The following is a 24,649-nucleotide window of genomic DNA, read 5'->3' on the forward strand; positions in this document are numbered from 1 at the left end:
CGACAGTATATGGATTGGACCAGGAGTGGAGCGGTGAAAAAAAGGGATCTTGGAGCAGCGAAAAGTGAGAGGGAGAAAAAGCAAGGTGGTGGCGGGTGGAGACCAAGCAGCATGGGCGCAGTGGTCGCAGGAGCAGCAGGGGTTTCTTAAACGCTGCTTTGAGGAGTTGAAAACCGAAATGCTGGTGCCAATGAAGGCGGCGATTGAGAAGCTAGTGGAGACCCAGAAGGTCCAAGCGGCGGCGGTCCGAGAGGTGCGGCAAAAAGCCTCGGAGAACGAGGACGAGATCTTGGGCCTGGCGGTGAAGGTGGAGGCACACGAGGCGCTGCACAAGAGGTGGGCGGAAAGATTTGAGGACTTGGAGAATAGGTCGAGGAGGAAGAATCTTCGGATTCTGGGTCTCCCTGAAGGAGAGGAGGGGCCCGATGCCGGGGCATATGTGAGCACGATGCTCAATTCGCTGATGGGCGTGGGAGCCTTCCCGAGGCCCCTGGAGCTAGATGGGGCGCACCGGGTCCTAGCAAGGAGACCCAAGGCCAACGAGCCGCCAAGGGCTGTAGTGGTGAGGTTTCACCGCTTTATGGACAGAGAGTGTGTCTTAAGGTGGACCAAGAAAGAGCGGAGCAGCAGGTGGGAGAACACGGAGATGCGAATCTACCAGGACTGGAGTGCAGAGGTGGCCAAGAAGAGAGCTGGCTTTAATCGGGCTAAGGCGGTGCTCCATCGGGAGGGGGTGAAGTTCGGTATGCTGCAGCCAGCACGATTGTGGGTCACATTCCAGGATCGGCACCACTATGTCGGAACTTTAGACTCTTCATATCACAGCAACTAAAACGGCTAACATGTTATTTGCATGCATACTAACAGAGATATAAGGTAAACCTGAGAGATTTTGTTGCGTAAAACTGTCGTGTAGTTTTGTCGGCCGGAAAATAGCGGAAGCCGTACCCGTGTTTACATCACCACTTTATTCACCCTATTCCAAATTCGGTAGAAACCCATAGATAACAGTAGAAATGGCAATGAAGGCAATGGAACGCCTTATGAACCCCCAGGAATTTGAGGTTGCAGCGACCAGTAGAGTAGGACAGTGTCCCCGTATGGGAAGAGGAAATCAGAAAATATCTCAAAAGGAAAGGGTGGCCCCTTTGGAGTGAATTTTGTGCGAACGATGAAACAGGTCCCGGACGTATAGGGTATACTTGGTGGGAGAACCTGTCAGAGATCCATAAGAAGAGCTTAGGGAAAGCTCGTAAGCCGATGGCAATAGTGTCCTGCGTGGCACAATTGCGAGGCACAGAGGAGGTCGTGAGGACACTCCGCAGAGAGATTGAAGAGAGAGATAAGAATAGTGAGGGAGACGTGAGTGAGTACGAGAAAGTTAACAGGGTACTGAGAGAGCAGTTAGCGGCGAAGGACAAGGAGATGGCGGATGTCAAACGGGCACACCAATCATGTCTCGCCCATTTAAGCAGCTTTCAGTCGCAATATGATAAGGCCTACCAAGACACGTAATGCGCTGTGTTGGTAAGAGAAGAAACAGAACACCAAGTCGAGCAGTTACAGAAACAATGTAACGATTTAAAAGCAGCCTTACGAGCACTCCACAGTTCCACGACGGAACAAAGGCAGAGCTCGGTAGATCGCGCCAAATGCCGAAACCAAATTGCAGACCTGCAATCTCTTTCTGTACAAAATGGATTCCAGAACACGTTTGGATCCCAATTAGACCAAGAAAATGGCCCCGATTGGCAGGAGTTAAATGAGACTGCCCATAGGTATGTACATGGAACATGTACTCAGGCCAAACCACAGAAAAGAAAAGCACCCCCACCCCCGACTGCATAGGCAGAACACAACCCTATGAACCCTGTCACCACACAGCGCAGGGCTACAACAAACGGAGACCCAGATTTTCTGTACACCAACCCATTAACCGTCAGTCAATTAAGGGACCAGTGCGATAAAATAACAGCGTTCCTACCCACATCGGACCCACGCCATTATTTGCAAGAATAAAACAACAGGCGACCATGTACAGCCTGGATGAAAAAGAGCAGTTTTGAGCCCCGACCCCTCAGTCGTGGCATCTTTCCCGACCCACAAAATGTAGGAGGCACCCTCCAAGAAATGCATGCAGCGATCCTAGATGTGATTGGCTACAACACAGGAGACCCCGTAGAAGGCCTAAACAAATGTAGGCAGAAAAAGACAGAGCACCCCACAGCGTTTGCTGGACGCCTGTGGATTCATTCCACAGTGGTATTTGGAGAGTTAACCCGCGCCCATTTGACCCCAGACAATATGGCCAAATGGACTTGAATCGAGTCTCTCACGCGATAGAAGCAGGACAGAGAGCTTGCACAAATTACGACCCCTCAGACGAGGCCCACAATGAGAAATGGGTACTAAAGAGATTGGCCCGAGCTTGGGAACAGTCCGTTCAGGGAAAATCAGCTTCCGGTAAAGCAGAGGAAGAGCAGGCAGATGCAAACATGCATCCAGTTAGGACACATCAGAACCCCGCATGGGTAAATGAGGGAAGAAACAGCCCACAGCAGACTAAATTCCAAGAATGTTACAATTGCGTACAATTAGGACACTACGCACGAGAGTGCAATGCGCCCCAGAAACAGCAGCGAAACCAGCAGGCAAACACACTGAATAAGAATTGGGCCAAGCCAATTCATAGTATTAGCGCCCGTTCCGGGAACGCAGACATGATCAGCACCGATTGATGGTGTTCGGACTCCCCAACTTGGGTCTGCGACACCCTTTGGGACAAGTCCGGAAGACCGGTTGTGGCAGGCACAGTCCGGGGACACCCCGTAGAATTTCTTTGGGACACACGAGGATCCCGCACCAGGCTCAACGCCCCCACAATGTTTCAACGAGACACATGGCCCACCACAGACACCATTACTCTCAGCGGTTTTACAGGGCACTTGCAGCAGGGACACATTACAGCACATGTAGCGATTCAGATACGGAACATTAAAACTAAACACCCCGTAGTATTAGTCGATCTACCCCAGACAGCCGAACGCATTTTAGGTATAGATTTTATGAGCTTCCACAATCTATCGTTCGACCCCATAAACAAATGTGCGTGGAGAATGGCAAAGGCAGCACGAGCCCCCGCCAAGCTCACAGGTGGAGACTATGAAAACAGAATTAGCGCAGTAGGAGACTTCTGGTTCGACCCTCGAGCCATTAGTCAGGACAGAGAGGTTAGAGACGTTTTGCAGCGACACAAATCGGCTTTTGCCCAGCACAAGCACGACTGTGGCAAGATCGCTGGCTTAGTGAACATTACAGGTCCCGATCCCAAACCCCCAAAGTAGTACAGTTTTCCCCAAGAAGCAGAGGGAGAAATCTCAAAGGTAATACAGAGTTTGCTTGATCAAGGCGTACTCCGTTCAGTAGCCTCAACAAACAATGCCCCAATTTGGCCCCATCAGGAAACCCGATGGATCATGGCGACTGACCATCGATTACCGGGAACTAAACAAAGTAACCCCAGTAGCAGCCCCCACCGCAGCCACGAGTCCCGAGACAATGCTAAAACAGGGACTCCAGTCAAAAAAAAAATTCGGTTTTGGACATTAGCAATGGCTTTTGGTCCATTCCATTGGATAAAGCGTGCCATATAAATTTGCTTTCACCTTCCAGGGACAGCAATACACGTGGACGTGCCTTCCACAACTCGCCCCTCCCTTTTCACCGACAGCTGGCTAATGGATTAGCCAAATTTTCCCGACCCGATTGCCTTGTCCAGTATGTAAACGACATGCTACTGCAGACGGACACTAAGGGAGAGCACATTTCGCTTCTCGCCGAACTATTAGCACTCCTTCAACAAATTGGATGTAAAGTGAACCCCAAAAAGGCCCAGATTCGACAAGAAAAAGTAATTTATTTAGGAACAGTCATCACCCATGGCAAACGCGAGATCGAGCAGAAACGCATCGACTCCATTGTCAAATTACCCCAGCCCCATAATGTCACAGCCCTCCGGTCATTTCTAGGACTGGCTGGCTACTGTAGGAATCACATCAATGGTTTTGTCACAAAGGGAGCGCCCCTCTCCGAACTCCTAAAGAAGCAAGCACCATGGGAATGGCTTCCACAGCACACGGATGCTGTGGATGCATTAAAAAGAGCCTTCAGCAGAGCCCCCGCGTTACAGGTCCCAGATACTCTCTCCCCATACGCAACTGGAGTTGCAACCCCCGACCGAACCCTTTCGGCCGTGCTCCTCCAAGAAAGACACGACCATACGCCTCACGAATATTTGATCCAGTCGAGCAAGGATTTTCTGCCTGCGAAAGGCACCTGCTCGCAGTTTTTTGGACAGTTCAACAACATAACAGGACTCAACCCCATCACCATTTTAACTGAGCACACCCCAACACAACTTCTCCTGGATGGTAGACTAAAGGACGGCAATCAGCCACATTCGCGCCACCCGATGAACCCTTCTCTTACAGGGACGGGACAGAACAGTGAAAAGGACAAAATCACACACTTTCCTCGCTGACAATTTACACTATGCTGGCACCCCACATGAATGTGAAATCATCTCCACCAAACACAACACAGGACCCTTTGTACGAAAGTTAGCTCCCCGGAAACCAGGTACTCCACCCCAGAGACCCAGCCCACAGACATAGGCGCACCCCTAAAGATTTAGGTGGATGGCTCCTCCACAGTTTTGAATGGTAAAAGGATTACCGGTTGCGGTATATATGTAGAGGACACGCAGGGACGTGCTTGAGAGGCGATATCTTCGAAATTGCCCAGACGTTTCGGCTCACAGGCAGCAGAACTAGCAACCGTAGTGTATATTGTAGAGCACCCAGACTCGTTCCCGCCCCCAGCAGACATATATTCCGACAGTCTATATGTCAGTAATAGTTTAACAGAATTCCTACCCCTGTGGGAATCGAGAGGTTTTGTCTCCGCAGATGGAAAACCCCAACCCTCAGCCCCATCACTCCAGCATATTCCAAGGACAGCTAAAGATCGGAAATATGGTATTATTACAGTTCGTAGTCACCATCGTGCCCCCCCCCCCCCCCCCCCCCCGGTAACGTTAAGGCAGACACCCGAACAAAGGCAGGTTCCAGACCCCCCCCCCCCCACCCCGGTAACGTTAAGGCAGACACCCTAGCAAAGGCAGGTTCCAGACATGGTCACTTTTGGAATCCTCCCGAGAGTGCCCCAGTACACGCGGTTCAGTTCTCACAGACCAACATTCAGGATTTAGCGCAGGCCCAAAAAGATGAACAGCTCAGGGAAGTTCTAAAAGGCAACTTCCCAGGACCCTACGATAAATACAAGAACATGTTGACTACACATGACGGTATAATTTTAAAAGAAGGTATTTATGTGGTCCCCACTCAGGACAGAAACCAAATTATTTGTCAATTCCATGACAACCATGGACATCAAGGCATAGAAGCAACCCTCGCCCATCTCAGACCTCTCTGCTGGTGGCCCCATTTAAAATCCAATGTAACACACTACATTGAAAACGGTTTAATCTGCGACCAGAACAATCCTGACAAATATGCAAGGAAAGTTCAGCTCAATCACACCCGCCCCGTTAATGGCCCCAGGGCGAATTTGCAGATTGATTATATAGGACCCCTACCTCCCTGCAAGAATAGTTTTAAGTATGTGTTGGTGGTCATCGACACCTTCACAAAATGGGTGGAAGCTTTTCCATCCAGAACGAACACGGCTAAAGCGACAGCCAAGATCCTCATTCAGCACATCTTTACAAGATGGGGTCTTCCCCGACTTCCGGGTGCGGCGATGACCAGCTGAGTCGCACGTTTCGGCAGCTCCCGGTGGAACGGACTTTTGGGTTCTTAATAGGAGCCCCAGCGGCAATTTTAACGGCTAAAAACACTGTGCGGTAAACCAGAAGGGAATCCCCCCTGGACACGGATGGAAAAATGAGAGGAAAGTGGCCGGATTGCGGAGGATCCTCTAGAGCAGCGGCAAGGAAGGCAAGCACAAAGCAAGATGGCGTGGGAAGGTGGCCGTCTAGTATGGGGCCCTGACCAACAAGAGTTCTTGCGGCGCTGTGTGGAAGAACTTAAAAAGGAGGTGAAGAAGGAGCTGCTGGCCCCGATATTACAGGCGATTGAAGGACTAAAGGAGGAGCAAAAGACCCAGGAGCAGGAGCTTCGGGTCGTGAAGGCAAAGGCCGCTGAAAATGAGGACGAAATACAGGGCCTGGTGGTGAAGACAGAGATGCACGAGGCACAACACAAAAGGTGTGTGGAAAGACTGGAGGTGCTCGAGAATAATGCGAGGAGGAAGAATTTAAGGATTCTTGGTCTTCCCGAAGGTGCAGACGTCAGGGCATATGTGAGCACGATGCTTCACTCATTAATGGGATCGGAGGCCCCGACGGGCCCGTTGGAGGTGGAGGGAGCTTATCGAGTTATGACGCGAAGACCGAGGGCTGGAGAAATTCCTCGAGCCATAGTGGCGAGATTTCTCCGATATAATGACAGAGAGATGGTCCTCAGATGGGCGAAGAAAACTCGGAGCAGTAGGTGGGAGAACGCGGTGATCCGCGTATATCAAGATTGGAGTGCGGAGGTGGCGAGAAGGAGGGCAAGTTTTAATCGGGCCAAGGCAGTGCTTCACAAAAGGAAGGTCAAATTTGCAATGTTGCAGCCGGCAAGACTATGGGTCACACACCAAGGGAAGCACCACTACTTTGAGACGGCAGAAGAGGCGTGGACTTTTATTGTGGAGAAGCTGGAATAGGCGGGCCAGAAAAAGAACGTTTGGAACAAAGTGGTGGGGTGATTACGTGGGGTGAAGGGGGGGGAAAAGGGGGGAAGGGATGATGAGGAATTGTGGGCGCCGGCCATTAGGGGTGGGGCCAAGTGGGAAACACGGGCTTTGTTCCCGCGCTATGGTAATCATGGCGGGAACAGGGAAGCAGGAAGGAGAGGGCCTCGCACAGTGGGGGCTGAGGTCAGCCAGAGTTTGCTGACTTCTGGGAGCAACATGGGGGGTGCAATTACGCTAGAAAGGGATCTAGCGGGGGGGGTTAACTGGGTTGCTGCTGCTGGGGAGAAGGGGGAGCTGGTACGGGGTGGGGTGGTCGAGGCGGGGGGGGGGGGCGCGCCGTCGAGGGGAGATACGGCTACGTGGGAACCGGGTGAGGAGCTGGATTAAAAAAGGGGATGGCTAGTCGACAAGGGGGGGGGGGGGGTAAAGAGCCCCCCAACCCGGCTGATCACGTGGAATGTGAGAGGGCTGAACGGGCCGATTAAAAGGGCACGGGTACTCGCACACCTAAAGAAACTAAAGGCAGATGTGGTTATGTTGCAGGAGACACATTTGAAACCGATAGACCAGGTCAGACTACGCAAAGGATGGGTGGGGCAGGTGTTTCATTCGGGGTTAGACGCTAAGAACAGGGGGGTGGCTATATTAGTGGGGAAGCGGGTACTGTTTGAGGCAAAGACCATAGTGGCGGATAGTGGGGGTAGATACGTGATGGTGAGTGGCAGATTGCAAGGGGAGGCGGGGGTTCTAGTGAACGTATATGCCCCGAACTGGGATGATGCCAATTTTATGAGGCGTATGTTGGGACGTATCCCGGACCGAGAGGTGGGAAAGTTGGTAATGGGGGGAGACTTTAATACGGTGCTGGACCCAGGGCTGGACAGATAGAGGTCCAGGACCGGGAGGAGGCCGGCTGCAGCTAGGATGCTCAAGGACGTTATGGAGCAGATGGGAGGAGTAGACCCCTGGAGATTTAGCAGGCCTAGGAGTAAGGCGTTTTCATTTTTCTCCTATGTCCATAAAGTATATTCACGGATAGACTTTTTTGTTTTGGGAAGGGCACTGATCCCGAAGGTGACAGGGACGGAGTACACGGCTATAGCTATCTCGGACCACGCTCCACACTGGGTGGACCTGGAGATAGGGGAGGAAAAAGAACAGCACCCACCCTGGAGAATGGACATGGGATTATTGGCAGATGAGGGGGTATGTTTAAGGGTGAGGGGGTGTATTGAAAGGTACTTGGAGCTTAATGACAATGGGGAGGTTCAGGTGGGAGTGGTCTGGGAGGCGTTGAAGGCAGTAGTTAGAGGGGAGCTGATATCTATCAGGGCACATAAAGGAAAGCAGGAGGGTAGGGAAAGGGAGCGGTTGCTGAAAGAACTTTTGAGGGTGGACAGACAATATGCGGAGGCACCGGAGGAGGGACTGTACAGGGAAAGGCAAAGGCTACATGTAGAATTTGAATTGTTGACTACGGGTAATGCAGAGGCACAATGGAGGAAGGAACAGGGTGTATAGTACGAATATGGGGAGAAGGCGAGCCGGTTGCTGGCCCACCAACTGAGGAAGAGGGGAGCAGCGAGGGAGATAGGGGGGGTGAGAGATGAGGAGGGAGAGATGGAGCGGGGAGCGGAGAGAGTGAATGGAGTGTTCAAGGCATTCTACGAAAGATTATATAAAGCTCAGCCCCCGGAAGGGAAGGAGAGAATGATGTGCTTTCTGGATCAGCTGGAATTCCCTAAGGTGGAGGAGCAGGAGAGGGCGGGACTGGGAGCACAGATTGAGATGGAGGAGATAGTGAAAGGGATTGGGAGCATGCAGGCGGGGAAGGCCCCGGGACCAGACGGATTCCCGGTGGAATTTTATAGGAAGTATATGGACTTGCTGGCCCCGCTCCTGACGAGAACTTTTAATGAGGCTAGGGAAAGGGGGCAGCTGCCCCCGACTATGTCAGAGGCAACGATATCGCTCCTCCTAAAGAAGGAAAAAGACCCGCTGCAATGCGGGTCCTATAGGCCCATTTCCCTTTTAAACGTGGATGCTAAGATTCTGGCCAAGGTAATGGCGACGAGGATAGAGGACAGTGTCCCGGGGGTGGTTCATGAGGACCAAACTGGGTTTGTGAAGGGGAGACAACTGAACACGAACATACGGAGGTTGCTAGGGGTAATGATGATGCCCCCGCCAGAGGGGGAAGCGGATAGTGGTGGCGAGAAAGCATTTGATAGAGTGGAGTGGGATTATCTGTGGGAGGTGCTGAGGAGATTTGGCTTTGGAGATGGGTACAGTTGCTGTATAGGGCACCGATGGCGAGTGTGGTTACGAATGGACGGGGGTCTGATTATTTCTGGCTTTACAGAGGGACGAGGCAGGGGTGTCCCCTGTCTCCGTTATTGTTTGCACTGGCGATTGAGCCCCTGGCAATAGCATTGAGGGGTTCCAGGAAGTGGAGGGGAGTGTTTAGGGGAGGAAAAGAACACCGGGTATCTTTGTACGCGGATGATTTGTTGTTATATGTGGCGGACCCGGTGGAGGGGATGCCAGAGATAATGCAGATACTTGGGGAGTTTGGGGATTTTACGGGGTATAAATTGAACATGGGGAAAAGTGAGTTGTTTGTGGTGCATCCGGGGGAGCAGAGCAGGGAAATAGAGGATTTACCGCTGAGGAAGGTAACAAGAGACTTCCGGTACTTGGGGATTCAGATAGCCAAGAATTGGGGTACCTTACACAGGCTTAATTTAACGCGATTGGTGGAACAGATGGAGGAGGACTTCAAGAGATGGGACATGGTGTCCCTGTCACTGGCAGGTAGGGTGCAGGCGGTTAAAATGGTGGTTCTCCAGAGATTCCTCTTTGTGTTTCAGTGCCTCCCGGTGATGGTCACGAAGGCTTTTTTTAAGAGAATTGAGAAAAGTATTATGAGTTTTGTGTGGGCCGGGAAGACCCCGAGAGTGAGGAGAGGATTCTTGCAGCGTAGTAGGGATGGGGGGGGGGGGGGGGGGCGCGCTGGCACTACCGAGCCTAAACGTGTATTACTGGGCCGCCAATATTTCAATGGTGTAAGTGGATGGGAGAAGGGGAGGGAGCGGCGTGGAAGAGATTGGAGAGGGCGTCCTGCAAGGGGACCAGCCTACAAGCAATGGTGACGGCACCGTTGCCGTTCTCACCGAAGAAATACACCACAAGCCCGGTGGTGGTGGCAATATTAAAAATTTGGGGGCAGTGGAGACGGCATAGGGGAAGGACAGGAGCCTCGGTGCGGTCCCCGATAAGAAACAACCACAGGTTTGTTCCGGGGAGAATGGATGGGGGATTTGGAGCATGGCAAAGAGCTGGGGTAGTACAATTGAGAGATCTGTTCGTAGATGGGACGTTTGCGAGTCTGGGAGCGCTGACGGAAAAATATGGGTTGCCCCAAGGGAATGCATTTCGGTATATGCAACTGAGGGCTTTTGCGAGGCAACAGGTGAGGGAATTCCCGCAACTCCCGGCGCAGGAGGTGCAGGATAGAGTGATCTCAGAGACATGGGTGGGGGATGGTAGGGTGTCGGACATAGAACATAGAACATTGAAAATACAGCACAGAACAGGCCATTCGGCCCACGATGTTGTGCCGAACCTTTGTCCTAGATTAATCATAGATTATCATTGAATTTACAGTGCAGAAGAAATGAGGGACGAAGGGGAGATCATGGTAGATGAGCTGAAAGGGAAATGGGAAGAGCAGCTGGGGGAGGAGATTGAGGAGGGGCTGTGGGCTGATGCCCTACGTAGGGTAAACTCGTCGTCCTCATGTGCCAGGCTAAGCCTGATACAATTCAAGGTTCTACACAGGGCGCATTTGACTGGAGCACGGCTCAGTAAGTTTTTCGGGGTAGAGGATAGGTGTGGGAGATGCTCGAGAAGCCCAGCGAATCACACCCACATGTTCTGGTCATGTCCAGCACTACAGGGGTTCTGGGTGGGGGTGGCGAGGGTGCTTTTGAAGGTGGTGGGGGTCCGGGTCAAGCCGAGCTGGGGGTTGGCTATATTCGGGGTAGCAGAAGAGTCGGGAGTACAGGAGGCGAGAGAGGCTGATGTTTTGGCCTTTACGTCCCTAGTAGCCCGGCGCAGGATATTGCTTATGTGGAAGGAAGCCAAACCCCCGGGCGTGGAGACCTGGATAAACGACATGGCAGGGTTTATAAAGTTAGAACGGATTAAGTTCGTATTAAGGGGTTCGGCTCAAGGGTTCACCAGGCGGTGGCAACCGTTCGTCAACTACCTCACAGAACGATAGAGGGAATGAAAAAGAAAGAAGACAACAGCAGCAACCCGGGGGGGGGGGGGGGGGGGGAGGGGGGAGAAGAGAGATCCGGGCGGGCTCTCAGGGATGTTATTGTATATGTATAGACATTTGTTATAGGCAATGTATATTGGACTGTTGGGTTGTATTTTTGGAGTGTAACTATTTTTGACAAGGCAGTTGCCATTTAGTTTTGTTTTTGTTTCTGTTTATATATTATTTATTTATTTGTTTAAAACTGGCCACTGCTATTTATATTGCTTTATTGTTGTTTAAAAGGAAAACTATGTACTGTTATGTTTGGCCAAAAAATCTTGAATAAAATATATTTAAAAAAAAAAAAGATGGGGTCTTCCCCGCTGCATAGAGTCCGACCAAAGCTCACATTTTACAGGACGAGTGATGAAAAATGTCTCTCAATTTTTGGACTCAAACAAAAATTCCACATTGCATATCACCCCAATCAAGTGGAATAGTTGAGAGAATGAATAGGACTCTCAAAGCACCTGGGACACAGTTCTGCCCTTTGCACTAATGTTCATAAGGAACACGGTATCCACGTCGACAGGATACATCCCCCACATCCTCATGACCGGACGACCCATGAAGGGGACAGAATAATTGTTAGGACTCGATTTGGCCAGCTCCACAGTCACCGCCCTCACCCATGAGAAAGCAGTTCAGCAGATTGTCAAGAATGTAGATGCAACCCAGCTCGCAGCAGCTGTTAGGCTTGGGACACGGAAGAAAACAAAGTAAAGTTTGCTTCGACAAAACAGTACACGCCACAGAATTTGTAGTAGGGCAGCAGGTCATGCTATCCCTATAACCCCAGCTCATTACTCTTCCCCAAATTTGCTGGGCCGTACTCCATTTCTGATAAAGTCAGCCCCTCCATATATAAAATTACTTATCCCAATGGCAAGTCTGCATGGTTTCACATAAACCAGCTTAAGGCTTATGGCACACAGAACAACCATTCACATCACATCTCACTTGCAGGAGCAGATGAACACGCCCCGCCCACGGACGACCTATTCCTACCCTCCCCCAACCAGTCCAGCCCATCCTGAGACACTACTTCGACTCCATCCTCAGAGGCACGACTCCGCCTCTCCCTTCATTCAACCAGCAGCGACAGCGATAGTGACAACCCCATAGCACCGCAACACGATTCCACCCCTGCACCAGGCCCCACTCCCAGTGACTGCGAACAAGATTCCAGCGACCCCTTTGAGATCACGTACATTAAAGCCCCTGATTCAGACCCACCGCCCGACGAATATGGATTGCCCCCTACCACCTCCAACCTCGACACGAAACACTGGCACCGAGACAATTTGTACAGACTCATCCGGAATGATGAGATGGACCCCAATTCGCCCCAAGCAGCTTTGGCACAACTACTCCAGTCACGAGTATGGCAACCGGGAGAAGATGATGACTTCGAGTCTGACTCCCACCAGACGAACCCCTTTGCGACTCTGTTCTCTATAGAGCAATGAGGTGTCCAGAAGATGGTAAAAAGGAACCGATGGAGATTTACGGTGTTCTTTCTGATGGAATCTGCACGATTTTTGTTATGTTAGTTTGATGCTTTAAATGTTTGTTACTGTACATGTTGAATGTTGTTTGTTCACTTAAAGTTTTCATGGCCGCACACCGCCATTCTTTTAACGCCCACTGGCAGTTAAAGGAACGAGTTTGTCGGCAGACAACCGATAATAGCTACTCTTCTGATTCGAAGGTAATCACAAGAGGCAACATCCACGGCGAACACAAATTCTTTCCGTTCTTGTCCGGTCGCTCAGGCAGTGGAGAAACGGCACTGGACCCCGCCCTGCCTGAGGACCCTCATTTGGTCAGCTACGCTCGGGTAGTGCACATACGGCACTGGTCATCGTCCTACCCGGGGATTCCACCTTCTTACCCGCCGCGGCCCATACGCACCCCATTCGGAACTTTTGGTTCAAAATTCTTTTGTTTATTTTCCAGTGACCCTTAGGTTGCTCTCCAAATGCTATTTACATCCTCAAACACTGGGATGGTACACTCACCGCATCGAATGCACAGGCTGCGAGACTGCTCGCGCTGTGACAGTATTTTCTTCTCGGATGTCTTGTCCCAAAATATTTGGTTTTAAAAAAAAATGAGGGAGTCACAGATGGTGACCAATTATAATGGGTAATTGATAATAAAATAAAAGGACAGACATACAAAATCTTAAGCAACATAACAACAGATATTATGCTTGTGTCCACAGAAATCCAGAACCACAGAAGCCACAGGAAGACCACGGAAGGAAGAGAACATGAAGACAGACATCATAGATCTTCGCGGGATCCTTACAGTTGTGCGCGGACGCGACCCCCCTGACCCCTACCTCACAGGCCGTGAATGTTTCCCATCCCTGCCAAACACTACACCCAGAGACAGCAACTGGTACACCAACCTGGTGTGACAAGTTCATCACCTGGTATTCCCTGTCCTACATTGTAGAAGCACTGTTAGCCATGGCAATACTCTGTAGTGTCATCCAGACACTGAGACTTAGGAAATGGTGAAGGAAAGCCTCCAGCACTCCGGTATATACATTCAGAGCCTGATTTTCGGACTTCAGTGACTAAGGATAGTTTAGATAAGAATAGTTAGAGGTTCCCGTGTTTAATTGTAATGCATGCCTGAATGTCATAGCGCCCGTAGAATTTTTTATAATGTGTGTATATAAAACAATTTAGATAAAGTTCGAATCCATAGGACAGATTAGAGTAGAGCCTATCCTTGATTGCGGGTGCTCGACTTAGGCAGAGACAACGAAGATGCAGTAATATGATCCTTCACACTTCGCGTTGAGGATCACAAGGAGGGTGTGTAGCCACCTGGGATGGCCACTTCCAGAATACAAAATGGACGCTCAAAAAGAATGTAGGGAAATGTGGACAATGCTAGACAACAAGCAGGCACAGTGCCTGAATGTATATTTGGAAAGCAGTTACCAGAAGGAATCGAACTCTGGGTCGATTAACATATTGATGGCCCATCTCCATGGAACAAAGAACTAACAATCAGGTAGTTGATACTGTCGCAGACATCCCGGCACCAGTACCCCAACCAAAAGACACAAACAAAGCAAGGCCAACGGCCACCTAAGACACGCCCAGCCATCAGGGCACCCACCCCTTTATAGGTTAAGATCGATAACAATGATCGAGAAGCTGCCCAATTAATTGGGACCAAGTTTAAGGCCCGCCTAAAAGCGCGCAAAGCCTCTCCAGGTATAAGAAGGAACCCCCACGAGAGATTTGCTCTCTTGGATTTGGCTCTCAAGCGGAGAGACCCATCCACCAGCATCACCAGAAGCAAGTAAGTTCAAGATCAACGCTCACTACCAGTCGGACGACCTTAGCTGCTCTCCTGTATCTCTTCGAACCCAACAGCCTCAGATTCGAACAAGGGCCATTGTTCCTCTGACTAAGTGGGCGCCCGAAGTTAAGTGTAGGCGATATAGAGATAGTTTAGTTTGTAGTACTGTTGTGCATGAGTAGATCTTACTGTGTGTGTAAATAAATAGCATTGACTTAGAACTAACTAACTGGTGTACTGGCTCTTTGATCGGTTTTCAGGTTTGAACCTTGTGCCGGTAGAGAGAGATACCTGGCGACTCTGAAAGTAAACATAATTAGGATTAAGGAAGGCGACCATATTGACCGCCATATTTATAACCAAATAAACAGAGCACAGCACATTGGAAGAAAACTCACCTGCAGCTGCTATCCCAATGATGACTGAAGCCAAGTAAAACGACCAAGTGAATGGCTCAATAAAAATTGCAGCATAAGCGCTGAAAAGTAGACAATTTTGATTAAATATAAATGTGCCCCAAATTAACTCATCAAAAATAATCCTTCTATTACAGCCAGGGTTTTGTGAAAAACACAAGGAATGCTGCATGGAGCACTGAAATAGGAATTGAACAGGTCCTGTGTCATGTGAGAGTACCTTTAAGAAATGGGTATTGATGAATGGGTGTGTATATAAGTATCTGTAGTGAGAGTACCTTTAAGAAATGGGTGTTTATTACTGCAATCATGTCAGAGAGTGGGTGGAGCTGGGCTGTCTGTCGGCTTTTTACTTTCGTTTTAGGCTGTTTGCTGCAGGGTGTTTTATAGTTTTGTTTTCAGAGCTGGATAGCTGCAGTCACAGCCAGAAGGTATATGAATCTCTCTCTGTAATCTAAAGACGGTAAATCGATCCTGGTGATTTAAAACTAATAACAGTAGTGACTTTAACCTGATGTGCTTCTGGTAAAAGGTGTTTTAAGTCTTATGGACGTTAAAAGGAAAGCTTAAAGGATTACCGAGTGTTGTATTCTTTGGGGGTTGTATTTGAATTAATGGTTGCTAAGATGTTCACTGTATGTTTTGAAAAGGTTAATTTAAGTTCATAGAATAAACATTGTTTTGCTTTAAAAAAATACTTTTCCATTTCTGCTCTGCCACACCTTTAGAGTGGGCCGTGTGCTCCCCATACCACAATCTTTGTGGGTCAGGTGAACTCCATGATACACTATGGGGTTCTCTAAACCTTGGCCCATAACACCTGGAACAAGGTTGTGAATGGCCTCCACGCTTTGTGGAAGCCATCCTCTGACCCTCAAGAGAGCGAATTTGATCTTCTCCAGGTGGGAATTTTTTTTTTTTGAATATACATTGAGTGCCCAATCCATTTTTTCCAATTACGGGGCAATTTAGCATGGCCAATTCACTTACCCTGCAGATCTTTGGGGTGTGGGGCCGAAACCCACGCAAACACGGGGAGAATGTGGTGGGGAAATTCTGACAAGTCTGCCAGTCTGCAGCTGTGGGTGGTGCTGCTGATCGCCAGCTGAGCAGGATTTTCCGACAGGCGACTAGGGAAGCAAAGGCAAGGGTGCTAGCCGTCTTCACCATGAATAGTTCTGGCTGGTCCGATACCTCGAAGTCTATCACTCTTGGACACATTCCACCTTCACCCTCACCACCTTGGACATTGCCTTGAAGAAGGCTGTCCAAATCCCAACAAGCATACCCAGAAAATGTGGGCGCGGTTGGCTAAGCCTCCCTGGCACCGCCTGCTCATTCGGGTTCTTGTCAAGTTTTTGACCTGTACATGTCAGAGTTTGTTTCTGTTAGGTAGCTCCAGTCTCTCCGTCAGTTTTTCTAGGGTCGCTAGTCTGCCCTCAGTGTAAAGTCTCCAACCGTCAGTGACCCTCTTTCCCCCCCACCCGTCCTGTCTCCACCTCTTAAAGATGGCATCAATCATGGCTGTTGCAAACCTATGATTGCCGTAGGTGGACATTTCGGTCTAAACGAAGAGCTGCCTCATCTGGTTCCAGGTTCTGAGGGTAGCAACCACTACTGGACTCCAGTGTTCTGTTGGTGGGTTGGGATCACTGCCGTGGCGAGGGCCCGGAGGGTCGTTCCTGTACAGAAGGTCTCGTCTATCCTCACCCATTCCGTGTCTGGTTCTTTAAACCATCCCCTCACTGTTTCCGCCATGGCTGCCCAGTGGAGCACTGTAGGTTGCGGGAGGGACAGGCAACAGCCATTAGAGCAAGGGATGGGGGGGGGGGCACAAGAGAGCCAAAAAGAGTACAGGGAACAGGGTGGGGGGCAAAGCGAGACGAGGCGAGAGGCTGAAAACGGACGATACAGAAATCAGGGCGCTTAGAACAAGGTCACAAGGAACTGAACCCCCAAAGAAATGCTGAGAATAGGATGGGGGAGGAGGGGGAAAGAAGGGAGGTGAGGCCAATCGACAAAAGTGGATTGGGGGAGGGGGGGGGGGGGGGGGGGGGGAGAAACACCACACACATGTAAATAGAAGACCATTGTATAATAAGTGACCCAGGAAAGGACCCTGAAGCAATAAAAGGAGGGGGCGGTGGGAGGGTGGATAAATACAGAGGAAAATGACTTGTATATTGCAACCAACGCATATACCCTTGTTGAATGTACTGTGTATGAAATGTAAAAACTTCAATTCAAAACACTAAAAAAATAGGAAACTGTCCTTCCGTCTAACCCAACATTTAACATGGTCACTGAGTACTCATGAACTCAAGTGTATTTAGTGTAAATGTTGAAAATAAACTGTTATTTAAAAAAAACTTAAATCATTATTTTAAGTGAAATTATGCAAAGGAATGGTATGTGTTTAATTTCATGGTTGATTTGCACATTCACCCAGTGTTGGTATGGGTTTCATCCCCGCAACCCAAAGATGTGCAGGTTAGGTGGATTGGCCACACTAAATTGACCCTTAATTGGAAGAAAAATTATTGGGTACTCTAAATTTATTTTTAAAAACATTTCATGGTTAATATTTCCAAGTAATTTGGACAATATTCAGTTTGGGAAGACTGCTCAAACCAAAAGTGTTCACATACAGATATTGCAAAGTATGATAGAAACAGAAAATGCTCGAAATACAATGTAACAGCTTGTTAATCTTCAATGCTTTATTTTTTTTCTTGTACTTGATCAGTTTTGTTACAATTCGTATAGAAAACCTAAACGGGACTTTTTCAAGTTGGCAGGGAGTAAATAGTGGAGTGCCGCAAGGATCAGTGCTGGGCACTCAGCTATTTTACAACCCTTATTAATGACTTCAATGGCGAGACAGTGAGTCATATATCTACGTTTGCTGATGTTAACAAGCTAGATAGGAAGGCGAGTTTGGGGAGGGCACAATGAGGCTGCAAAGAGAAACAGACAGATTAAGTGATTGTGCAACAAGATGACAGAGAGGGAAGCATGGGGTTATTCATTTGGTAGTTAAGAACAAAAAAGCAAAATATATTTCTTTAAAAAGGTGAGAAACTTCTCAGTGTTGATGTTTGAAGAGGCTTGCTTGGGTGTGCTTGCACAAGGAATGCAAAAGTTAGCAAGAAGGTGCAGCAAGCAATTAGGAAGACAAATAGCATATTGGCCTGTAAAGCAAGGGGATTGGAATATAAGCTTGAAGTCATGCTGCAGCTGCACAGGGTTTGGCGGAAACATCTGGAGTACAATTTTATCTCCACTTCTTAGAAAAAATATACTTGCATTGGAGACAAAACAGTGAAGGTTCACTTACGTTGTTACCTGGGATGAAGGTGTTGTCTTGCTGAGAAAATTAGGGTTATAGTCTCTGGGTTTTAGAAAAATGAGGGGTGATCAAATTGAAACCTACAAAATTGTGAAGGGGCTTGATAGGGTAGAGTGATGAGAGATTGTTTCCGCTGGTCGGTGAATCTAAAACATGGGGCACAGTCTCAGGGTAAAAAGAGGCCAAACATTTAGGGCTGAGATGAAGGGTAATTACTTCACTTGCAGATTTGTGAATCTTTGGAATTCTATACCAGAGTGTTACGGATACTCCACCTTTGAACACATTTAAGGAAGGGATAGATAGATTTTTGGCCTCTCTGGGAATTAAGGGATATCGGGTGCAGGTGGGAATATGGAGTTTAAGCCCAAAGTCAGTCATGATCATATTGGATGGGCAGTGCGGTCTATTCCTGCTCCTATTCTTTGTATTTGTTTGTCCCAAAGCCGCCTTCTTGAACTGCTGCAGTCCATGTGGTGTAGGCATATGTTCAGAAGGGAGTTCCAGTGGGGTGGCACAGTAGTTAGCACTGCTGCTCACAGCACCAGGGACTCGGCTCAATTCCAGCCTCGGGTGTCTATCTGTGTGGAGTTTGCACTTTCTCCCCGTGACTGCATGGGTTTCCTCCGGGTGCTCCGGTTTCCTCCCACAGTCCAAAGATGTGCAGGTTAGGTGGATTGGCTATGCTAAATTGTCCCTTGATGCCCAGGGATTAGGGTAGGTTAAAGGGTTTTAGGAATAGGGCGGGAAGTGGGCTTGGTTGGAGTACTCTTTCAGAGGGTCGGTGCAGACTCAAATGGCCGAATGGCCTTCTTCTGCGCTGTCGGGAATAAATTGTTCCAGGATTTTGATCTAACAACAGTAAAGTTTTTCACAAATCTAAGTGGAGAGTATTTCGTCACATTCCTGAGCTGTAGATGTTGCACAGGCTTTGGGGAGTCAGGAGGAGAGTTATTCGCCACAGAATTCCCTGACCTACTCTTGTAGCCATAATATTTATATGGCTGGTCCAGTTCCGTTTCTAGTCAATGGTAACCCCCAGACTGTTGATAAAGATTCAGTGTTGACAGTGTTTTTGAACATCATGGGCGATGGTGAGATTTGCTCTTATTGGAGATGGTCATGGAGATGGAGACAGTTGGGTGGCACTTATCAGTTCAAGCCTGAATATTGTCCAGGTCTTGCTACATATGGACATAGACTGCTTCAGTCTCTGAGGAATGATAAATGGTGCTGAACATTCTGCAAGTATCAGGAAACATCCACACTCTGACCTTATGATGAAGGGAAGGTCATTGATGCAGCTGAAGTTGATTGAGCCAAGGACACTACCCTTCATCAATGCCCTAGTACGGAAAGGTTTGACCTCCAACAACCACAACTATCTTCTTCTGAGTTTGGTATACTGCACATGGCTTTGGTGGGACCTTTGGTAGTTAGAATTGTTTTAACTATTCATTAAACTTCTAAATGTTGATGTTCAGAGAAACTTGGATGTACTCATACAAGAAACATAGGAGGTTAGCATGCAGGTATAGCAAGCAATTAGGAAGATAGATAGCAAGTTGGCCTTTATTACGAGGGGATTGAAGTGCAAGAATAAAGTCTTGCTACAATGGTACAGTACTTTAGTGAGACTTGAACTGGAGTAGTGTGCGCAGTTTTGGTCTCATTATCTAAGGAAGGGTATACTTGCTTTAAAGACTGTACAGTAAAGGCTCACTAGATTGGTATGATGAGAGGATTGTCCTATGATGGGAGGCTAAGTAAAATGAGCGTTTACTCTCAGGTGTTTAAATCCCATTGAAATGTACAAGATTCTAAAGGGGCTCGATATGATAGACTTTCAGATTGTTTCCCTTGGTTGGGGAATCTAGAATTCGGGGACAAAGTTTCAGGATGAGGAGGTCAACCATTTAGGAGAAACTTCTTCACTCAGTGGGCTGTGAATCTTTGGAGTTCTCCATCCCAGAAAACAGTGAGATAGACAGACTTTCAGTCCCTCTGGGAATTAAGGGAAATGGGAGGCAGGTGGCACAGAGATAGAAAATCAACCATGGGGAGGCAGTGGTGTAGTGGTATTGTCACCGGACCAGTAATCCAGAATATCGCACCACAGCAGATGATAAGATTTGAATCCAATAAAAATCTGGAAGTAAAAGTCTCCAAAGGTGACCACGAAATAATTGTCGTAAAAACTCAACTGGGTCAACCTTGTGTGAAAATATTTTTAATTTGGTACACAAGAAAATAATTAATGAAAATGCAGGCGAAAATAAAAGTACAAAAAAGTGAATTTGATATTGGTTTACCTTACCTGTAAATTAATCCAGAAATGAACATAGAAAGTCGAGCTCCCAAAAGAGCAACAATTGATGGAGTCAGAAGGTTTGATGCAGAAAATACAGTATAAATTATAGCCAAGCTACAAGAGAAATATGATAAATATTAGCACAATGAAATGCTGGATATAATTATCCTAATCTCCAACAGTTGGAATATTAAAACAATTAAATCATGCACAAATTATTAAATTTTTCTGACCTTTTGTTTAAAGGCAGATAAAATGGTTGTGTGTAAATGTACTTCATTACAAAGCTGTAGACATTAAAACGTTGCAAAGTATGATATTTCAGCATAATACAGTATCACTTCATAGAGGATGATAAACAAAGAAACACCTGGTATATCCACTTCCGTGAAACCGGGTACTGTTGATGCTCTTGATGACCGTTTGCTGTTGAACAAAAATCAATGTTACTTTAATCAAAAGAACAAGTTACTCTACACAATCAATCCTCAGTACATGCTCATTTTTATGGTAACTCAGCGCAACCATGTTACAGATGAATGTGACAAAGTAGAAAGAGGCTTTGAGGACACTGCTTAAGCTTCTGGAACAACAGTGGCCAACGTGACCATGTGCAAGCGCTTTGGTGATGCAATGATAACTGATATTGGCTGATTACATCAGTCTAGACACAAGAAGTATTTTCAAGATGTTATCTGGGGGAGATTGGTCATTTACTTGAAACTGGATATTACCTGGTCTCATTTGACCAATTGTTGAAATCAGCTCTAATCATAAATTGCAAATAATGACTTTCATGGGCATGCATTAATATGTTCAATTCAGTTGTATAGCAATGCAGGTTTGAATTCAGTCTGCAAGTGAGTTTTCAATCAATTCCATATTTAATCCATTTGCTAAATTTAAAAGTCTTAAATTCAGAAATAAATCAAAAGTATTTCTTAAATCTAGGTGAAGAACGTCTGTGCTCAACTAGTGAACACTTCACTTTTGGCACACAATGAAGCACTTACTACAGGGCAGGTAATCAGGCCAGCTTTTCCTGTTTCTCAAACCAGCTGCCCTTAGGTCAAATTTGACAAGTTTAGGAACTGCACAACATGCACACCCCAATACATATTTATAAAAATGTTACTTCTAAGACTTCATGTTGCCAACAGCTTTGTAAAAATTAACAACTATGAACTGGCTCATGTTTATTATGAATTTTATCTCTCACAGCAAACTTCATTTGTTTCACTGGGCAACCCGGCAGCACAGTAGTTAGCATTGTGGCTTCACAGCGCCAGGAACCTGCGACCCTGGCGCTGTGAAGCAACAGTGCTAACACTGTGCTACCATGCCGCCCAATGTCAGATGTTGTTTCCATTAGGGAGCTCCGGTCTCTCCGTCAGCTCTTCTAGGGTCGCTAGTTTGTCCTCAGTGCGAAGTCTCTAAGCGTCAGTGTCCCCCCTTCCTGTCTCCACCTCTTAAAGATGGCATCAGGCATGGCTGTTGCAAACCTATGGTTGCCACAGGTGGGAGCTGTGGACATTTTGGTCAAGCCGAAGTGCTGCCTCATCCAGTTCCAGGTTCTGAGGTGCACATTAATGTAGCTCTCTAAGAATTGCGAAAGAAGTCTCAAAATCTAGTCACTCACAGCCATCCCGTAAAACAGTGTTGCATTTCAGTTTTCCAACTGATTTGTTCAACATCATGTTTGTTCGTGATATAGGCTACCCTATTACCGATGATGCCATTAATCCCTTGTTAACCATTCCATGCTGACAAAGCTTTTGATTGTTAAATGTCATCCATACCCTCACGAATTCTGGGAAAGGACACCTTTAACCATTTTCTTTCTGGCTTTAGTACAAGAGTGCAAGCTATTTATAAATGAAAAGAGGAAAAAAAACACCATAATCATACAAGATTAAACCAAATCTCACCTATAAATGTATATGAGGTGTTTTACGCACCACTTGGACTTAGTGAAGCTAACATAGCAGCTGTACCAGAGGAAACGACCAGGAAGGGAGACTGTAAAGGTTTTATTGAGGCCAAAGACTTCACAGACCAAGATAAGGTGCTCAATTGCTGCATTACTCTGTGATCGAAGTTAAAAGCAGGAAAATAGGGAGCTTGAAAGTGTTGTTACAAATAATGCAAGGCCATTCTTTTCCAGGGACAGACACTAGATTTGAGCATGCCTGTGGAGAAGCATGAGTGGTAAGGACAAACACACATATACAAACTTTCCTTTCAGTGTCTTATTTAAATGAAGCCATTACTAGCTAATTTGTTAAAATATTTTTTTGAAACTACTTGAACCACTCATTGCGCAAGGAAAGAATAAAGTCTGCCCAATTGCCCTCCTACATTTCTATAGAAAGAGGAAATTAGTGATTTTGTTTTGAATCCCAGTATCGTCATGTGCTGGTGTGAATGTTCGAGGCCAACTAATAGATTCAGCGGTGATAAACTGAGCAATCAACCAACACTTGAGTGCCAAAGTACACACAAGAACATGGACTTTTTTTTCTAAATTAGATAAACTCAAATGCATTTGGAAAACTTCATTTAAAAATAAAAGAACTTATAGTACAATTTTGCACTTAACCCTTCCCAACCTGAAAATACAACAGATCATTTAACACAAAGAAAATACCGATCTTACAGATTTCAACTTGGGACCACTCAATCTGCACTTCAGCTACCTTATCAATTCAAAACCATAGAGGAAATTTCATTGTTGAACCAAGCAATAAACGTTTTTTTGAGGACAATAAGACATTACGTTTTTAATGAAGGCCTCAATCGTGTTGCTGGTGGCACAGTGCTTAGCACTGCTACCTCGCAACACCAGGGACCCAGGTTCAATCCTGGCCTTGGGTAACTGTGGAGTTGGCACTTTCTCCCAGGGTCGGTGTGGGTTTCCTCCGTGTGCTCCAGGAGTTTCCTCCCACAGCCCAAAGATCTGCAGGTTAGGTGGATTGGCTATGCAAAAATTGTCCCTTTAGTGTCCAAAGGCGAGGTGGGGTTGCGGAGAGTGGATCAGGGTAGAGTGCTCTTCCAGAGGGTCGGTGCAGACTTGATGGACGATGGCCTCCTTTGGCACTAGAGCGATTTTATGGTTCCAATGGTGCTAAAATACTTTTTTTTTTTTAAATGTAAAAGTCTATCAATTTGTTCCCCACTGAATGAAATAATGGCAGTATCTAAGATTCAGAAGCCAAGCACTTACTTCAATGTTGCCGCAGGTTTGGAAGGCACTGAAAACAAACATAAAGCCAAATCCCAAAATGATGACATTCAGCAGTTTTGTTCCTTCTGCCGTCATTGTGAAACGTATCAGACACCTGCTAGTTGTATCTTAAATCTCACGTCTGCCGCTGAGAAACTTCAAAACAATGGTCTTCCAAATTCAAGGCATTGAATTGCTTTTGAGGATTCTCTCTGGTGTGAGGACTCACTCTCCCTCCTCACTCAACAATCTCTCACTCCACTCATTGACTGACTGACTGACCTCCGCTCCCTCACTGACTGTCCTCCCCCTCCTCACTGACTGACTGTCCTCCCCCTCCTCACTGACTGACTGTCCTCCCCCTCCTCACTGAACTGACTGACTGACTGTCCTCCCCCTCCTCACTGACTGACTGACTGTCCTCCCCCTCCTCACTGACTGACTCTCTGTCCTTCCCCCTCCCTCGCTGACTGACTGTCCTTTCCCCTCCCTCACTGATTTGACTGTCCTTCCCCCTCCTCCCCTCCCTGACTGACTGTCCTGCCCCTCCTCACTGACTGACTCTCTGTCCTTCCCCCTCCTCCCTCACCGACTGTCTGTCCTTCCCCCGCCTCCCTCACTGACTTAACTGTCCTTCCCCCTCCCCCACTGACTTGACTGTCCTTCAACCCCCCCCCCCCTTACTTGACTGTCCTTCACCCCTCCCCCCCTTACTTGACTGTCCTTCACCCCTCCCCCCTTTCCCTCTCCCTGACTGTCTGTCCTTCCCCCTCCTCCCCTCCCTGACTGTCTGTCCTTCCCCCTCCTCCCCTCCCTGACTGTCTGTCCTTCCCCCTCCTCCCCTCCCTGACTGTCTGTCCTTCCCCCTCCTCCCCTC

At 47.6% G+C, this 24,649-nt stretch overlaps 1 protein-coding gene across 1 annotated transcript in view; it reads right to left on the reverse strand.

The window, feature by feature from the left end:
* Positions 1 to 24,100, reverse strand: part of LOC140395498 (UNC93-like protein MFSD11) — an 88,665-nt gene extending 64,565 nt beyond the window's left edge. Inside the window, exons 1-4 of the mRNA XM_072483334.1 lie at positions 23,773 to 24,100; positions 20,920 to 20,975; positions 20,556 to 20,663; positions 14,872 to 14,951 (exon numbers count right to left, since the gene is read on the reverse strand). Of these exons, the coding sequence (XP_072339435.1) occupies positions 14,872 to 14,951; positions 20,556 to 20,663; positions 20,920 to 20,975; positions 23,773 to 23,868 (340 nt within the window). The 5' untranslated portion in view covers positions 23,869 to 24,100. The remainder of the gene's footprint in view (positions 1 to 14,871; positions 14,952 to 20,555; positions 20,664 to 20,919; positions 20,976 to 23,772) is intronic.
* Positions 24,101 to 24,649: the final 549 nt, after the last annotated feature.

Source organism: Scyliorhinus torazame, chromosome 18 (assembly GCF_047496885.1).
Source record: "Scyliorhinus torazame isolate Kashiwa2021f chromosome 18, sScyTor2.1, whole genome shotgun sequence".
Lineage (NCBI taxonomy): Eukaryota > Metazoa > Chordata > Chondrichthyes > Carcharhiniformes > Scyliorhinidae > Scyliorhinus > Scyliorhinus torazame.